We start from the raw sequence: 5,281 nt of genomic DNA, 5'->3' as shown, positions 1-5,281 counted from the left end.
GTCAGCTAGGCTACCACTACATTACATTATATATTTATAGCCCAGTCCAGAAAGCGAGGTTTGACTGTAGTTCATTACAACAGGTGAAAACCACTGAAATTTGCTTGGATCCCTTAGTACTAAGAATTATTCATGTCACACAAGGGTAGCAAATAAGCCGTTGTGTCTCATGTTCAGAGATATTTCTCCTTTAACTGTTTCAGAATTACATATTCCTGGGATTCTCAAAGCGTAAGGTAAATTGGAAAAAACATTTTAAGCAACCTAAAGTCGAGATTCAGAAGGATTTTCTGTAAATGGAACAAGTGAGTTTTTCTTCGATTTCTTTTCTTTAAAACACCATGTTTACATATTACAAGAGCGATATAAAAACAGATGCCAAGACAAAATTTTAAGATTTGTTGCAAAGAATAGATCTACTACCCACAAACTACAAACTCTTCTAATAGCACAGATACTTCAGAGAGATTCAGAGCCACAGCATAATATCCAATAATCATCACTCATAGAGGTAAGCTCAACACTTGTTCTCAAATTACATATACTGAAAGCTACAGAAATAGCTAAGGTTTATGAAGGAAAAAAACCCAAACACAAACCTGCAATGCAGTTTTGCCATGAAAGCCTGGACAGCATTCAATGGTTGGATCTCTCTCTTACATTGTCATGAAACAAGGTGAAGTCTATATTACATAAATACCAGAATTTTTTTTCCCTAGAAAGTATCTCGCAGTTGAGAGGAACTTACTGAAAGCAATTCAACTGCAGAGTACAATGGTCCTCTACCACAAGGTTTGCTCTTCTTCTCCTTGACAGTGTTCTACATTTGCATGCCATTTTTATCTCTGAAGATGAATGAAGCGTTTTGAACTATTTCTCATTCAAAATACTTCTGGCTGAGAAAACATATCTAAGACTTGACAAAGAAGGGGATACCTTACTACACTATACTCTGCAGTCAAAATAAGGAAGTTTTAGAATCCAACTTGATGCATGAGGAATGGAATTAGTAGATCTCCCCCTCCAAAATGGGAACAATTCAATGGACTCTCCTTTTGATTGAAACCAGCAATTTTCATACATTTTAAATTTTTTTCTCATATTCTGAGGTTATACAGTTCAGACTAAATGATCTAAAATTAAGAATACTGAGCTCTAGCATCATAAGTAATGAGTGGTGTTGGAAATGCCTACTAACTAGGCTGTAAACTTGTCTGTTCCTTACCATGAAAACAGATGATAACATTAAAACAGAAAAATAACAACAATAAATATTTTTAAAACAGTATTTTGATTAAAAAAAAGCAGATGAGTGAACTTTGTAGTCTTATCAGCCATTATTAAAACTTCTCCTGCTTGGTACAAACAATGGAGACCTTCAAGATTCAAACAGCCACTGGTTTTCCTGTATATCCTGAGAGATCTCCCTCATTTGTGTTTGTGTCATACAGCTCAGGCATTTAAAACACAAATGCTCTGATAAACTTACTGGTCTACCACATCAGCTACTCAAATGCCTGTTAAATTTGCAACATACCCCTAAGAATGTTTAGAATAACATTCTTCTCTTTACAGTAGGCCTTGAGCACTATGGAACTGGTTATCAGATACTAAAGGCTTTGCTTAGTCCTTCAGGAGGTTTCTGCACTTGAAACCTGAAAGATTCAAGCATCTTCATATCAACAAATGATAGCCAACAAACTAGGAAAGCTGACAGTCCATGTTGGATTGTGTCTTAGAGATGGTGACATAAGTGGCATTGTGTTCAGACACCACTGAAGCCCATGAATCAATGGCATTGCTCAAAGAAAGAAGTCAGACATTCCAACAGATCTCAGCTTGTACGAACAACTGTACATGAGATGAAAGGGCTTATCAATTTAGAGATGCAAACAGGAAAAAAGCTTCCAATTTATCATGGTAAGTTTCAGTAACGGTAATGTGAAATTGCATTAAATTAGTTATGTGATGTCAGATTAATCCTTAGATGATCACAGGGGCAGGTTAAAATAGTATATGTATTTTTGCTGATTAAGGTAATAAGAAAGACCCAAATGTGACTTAATACAGAGTTGAAAATCATCCAGTTTCATTACAATAAGCAACATACGTATTCATAATTGTGAAAAGACACCATATAAATAAAGTAGAATAGATACACAAGGGTTGTCACCTCCACCTCCTCCTCCTCCTCACAGAATCACAGAATGGCTGAGATGTGAAGGGACCTCTTGAGATCATCTAGTCCAATGCCCTGCTCAAGCAGGGTTACTTAGAGCCAGGACCGTGCCCATCTGGATTTTGAGTATCTTCACAGATGGAGACTCCACAATTGCTTTGGGCTACCTATTTCAGTGTTTGACCATTCCCACAGAAAAAAAATTCTTTTCTTGTGTTCTTATGGAATTTCACAGGTTTTAATTTGTGCCCATTGCCTCTTGTCCTGTCATTGGGCAATACTGAGAAGATCCTGGCTCCCTCTTCATTGCATCCCATCAGCTATTTATACACATTGATAAGCTCTCCCTGAGCCTTCTTGTCTCCAGGTTGAACAGTGCCAGCTTTCTCAGCCTGTCCTCACATGAAAGATGCTCCAGTCTTTTAATTCTCTCCATGGCCCTTTGCCGGACACACTCCAGTAAGTCAATGTCTTTCCTGTACCAGGGAGCCCAGACCTGGAAACAGCACTCCAGATGTGGCCTGACCAGTGCTGTCTAGAGAAGATCCTTATGCAACAAAACTAATAATTTTTGACCAGTTTAAAATAGTGCTGCTAAAACAAAAGTTATGACCATTGATAGAACAGATCTGAAAATCTGCAGGAAAGCAAACTTAATTCCTATCATATCTCCATCTCTACTAATGTGTCATCCTCTGGAATAACAGAATTAATTCTCCTTGTCCCCTCCAAACTCTACACCTCCATACATCCATTTCATTATTGTGCACAGCACTAAGACCAGAATAATTAAAATGCAGGCACTTTAGTAATACCATTCATTCAACATAGTCATATTTAACTCTACAAGGGTTCAACTTAATTTAACTCTTAAATAAGGCTTGAATTCTAAAAAAATGTTGAAATATATAAATTAATTGGGACTCTCTGCCAGAAAATTACTTTACCACTCAAACATACCTTTTCTGAAACTTTCTGTAACTTTGCGCAGGCTTTAAGGGGATTAGACTCTGGAGGTTTAACTTTTGCTGGTTTAAAAAAAATCCACCATAAATTGCTAAAGCTTAGTAAAAACATTCTGAAAATACCAACTGAAAAGTTGTAGTCAATAAAAAAATTACTAATTCAATAATTGAACCTTAATTTAGTCTTCTCCCTTAATTTTATTCCATCTGTACACTTTTGGGGTATGGTTTGTTTACTTCTTTCATTGCATAGAAACAGCTGCATAATCAGTCACCGAACTGATTGTAAGAAATTGAGCTGATAACCTTGTTATATATCATCTGTAGTTAGTATCTTACAAATTTATTAAAATTATATTTTTTACATATATGAATAAAAGACAAAAACAACTGGAGTCTGCAGTGTGTGCTAGCAGTCATTGCGGGTGGGTAAACTGACAACATGTAACTGCATATTAAGACAAATGTAGAATTTAGACAAAGTATTCCATCTCTTTTCAGATGTATACTTTTAAACCTCAGGAACTGTTTTCAGTAGATGTCATGCCTTTTAACTTGAAAAAAGATAAGCGCAAATAAGCTCCCAATTGTCTCCCCAATATGTAAACCACATCTCGGGCTGCTGTCTCTGTTTTGCCTTTGAAGTTTCCCTGAAATGTCATGTGTTGTGAAGACTGCTGTGCATAAGCAAGACAATTTGCTCACTCTCAGAATTCTTACCGGTTTCCACTGCTATTTGGTATCCAGCCTCTAGTCTCCGAGATGACCTTTCCAGCCTCTCTGTGTTATCGAGCAGATGTGCCCTCTGAAAAAGAAAAGGGGAGAGAAAAAAAAAAAATCAGGCAGCAGTCTACAATGTTCTCCCCCCCCTTTTTAATTATGCTTTCATATTCCAAAACATAAAAATATCCACGTATATTTTATCGAAGTGCCTGTTACAAGGACCACTGGAAGGGGCAGGTTCTATGATCAATCATAATTATGTGTACCAATCATTTTTGTTTTGAAACATGGAATATGTGCTTCACTCTTATTACATGAACTCACAAAACAGAATGTGACTATTATATTGGAAACCTGTCTGAAGAGCATTTCCAAAATAGATTTCCTTGTGACACATGTATGCAAGCACCCATGATTTCTATACAAATACAGTTTGATGAAACTATCACTTTAAATGCATGTGGTAGTTTTTAATATGAACTTAATTTTCAGCAGAGGATATATTTCCTTTATGTGTACTACTCAAGTGCAGTGATAAAAACAACAAGCTATTCATACAGAATACTGAACAGCATGAATATTCCTCAGACTGTTTGATGTAAAAAGATGTAGAAACAAAACACTGGTTTCTTGGTTTACATCTCTCATGCCTAAATATATATATGAATATATAAATAATATACACACAAGCAGGTATAAGATATTTTTCCCAGAAGTCATTTGCCCATTTACGACATAACAATAAACTGTAGTAAAAATGTGTCTTCCAATACGTTTTCACTTGGGGAGTCTGCAATAGTGAAGAAGTGAAATTACTATTTTCATTAGTTTCTTCTCCATCCAGAACACCAACATTTCAACATGTAAGCTCATTTCCTTTGGAAATTTGATCCTAGACTAGCTCTAATCAAGCCATCAAAAAATATAAGTCCCCCTCCTAAAGTAATCACATACACCTTTCTGAACACTCCTTTACCCCAAAACAACATTTTGGATATTTGTCAAAAGATATTTCCTACAACTTTGCCTTGTTGACAGATGTCATTTGAAAATTGAAGAAATGCTTTCTAATAATAATAAAAAAAGGAGGTGCCATACATATTATCTGAGTGGCTGTCTACCGAAACGATCTACCTTGCTCTAATGAGCCCCTATGGATCTTGGGAGATGCAAGCTGTATTGACATGCACACTTAAGCTAATACACCTAGACCAGTGCCTCCAAGCTCTAGCAGCCAGGGATGCTGACAGAATATCTCGCTTCTATCTTCAAAGAAAGGAAGTGATTAGTATGTTATCATTACCATTCAAAACGTGATTTCCCTATTCCCTCCCGGCATAGGTGACACATCTCTGAGATGCGGCCAGACGATCGAGGCAGCTAAAGCCACATCAAAGCTTGCCTTGAATTTTTT

General features: G+C 36.5%; 1 protein-coding gene across 1 annotated transcript in view; it reads right to left on the bottom strand.

Annotated features, from left to right (window-relative positions):
* Positions 1-3,139: 3,139 nt before the first annotated feature.
* LOC104159085 (vesicle transport through interaction with t-SNAREs homolog 1A-like) overlaps positions 3,140-5,281 on the bottom strand; it is a gene marked incomplete at both ends in the record, with an annotated part of 12,159 nt that continues 10,017 nt past the window's right edge. Inside the window, 2 exons of the mRNA XM_009696899.1 lie at positions 3,140-3,207; positions 3,865-3,949. Of these exons, the coding sequence (XP_009695201.1) occupies positions 3,140-3,207; positions 3,865-3,949 (153 nt within the window). The remainder of the gene's footprint in view (positions 3,208-3,864; positions 3,950-5,281) is intronic.

The sequence above is a fragment of the Cariama cristata genome, unplaced genomic scaffold (assembly GCF_000690535.1).
Source record: "Cariama cristata isolate BGI_N322 unplaced genomic scaffold, ASM69053v1 scaffold11193, whole genome shotgun sequence".
In the NCBI taxonomy this organism is placed as follows: Eukaryota; Metazoa; Chordata; class Aves; order Cariamiformes; family Cariamidae; genus Cariama; species Cariama cristata.
Note: the sequence above shows the minus strand (reverse complement) of the source record. Positions and strands in the feature narration are given on the sequence as shown.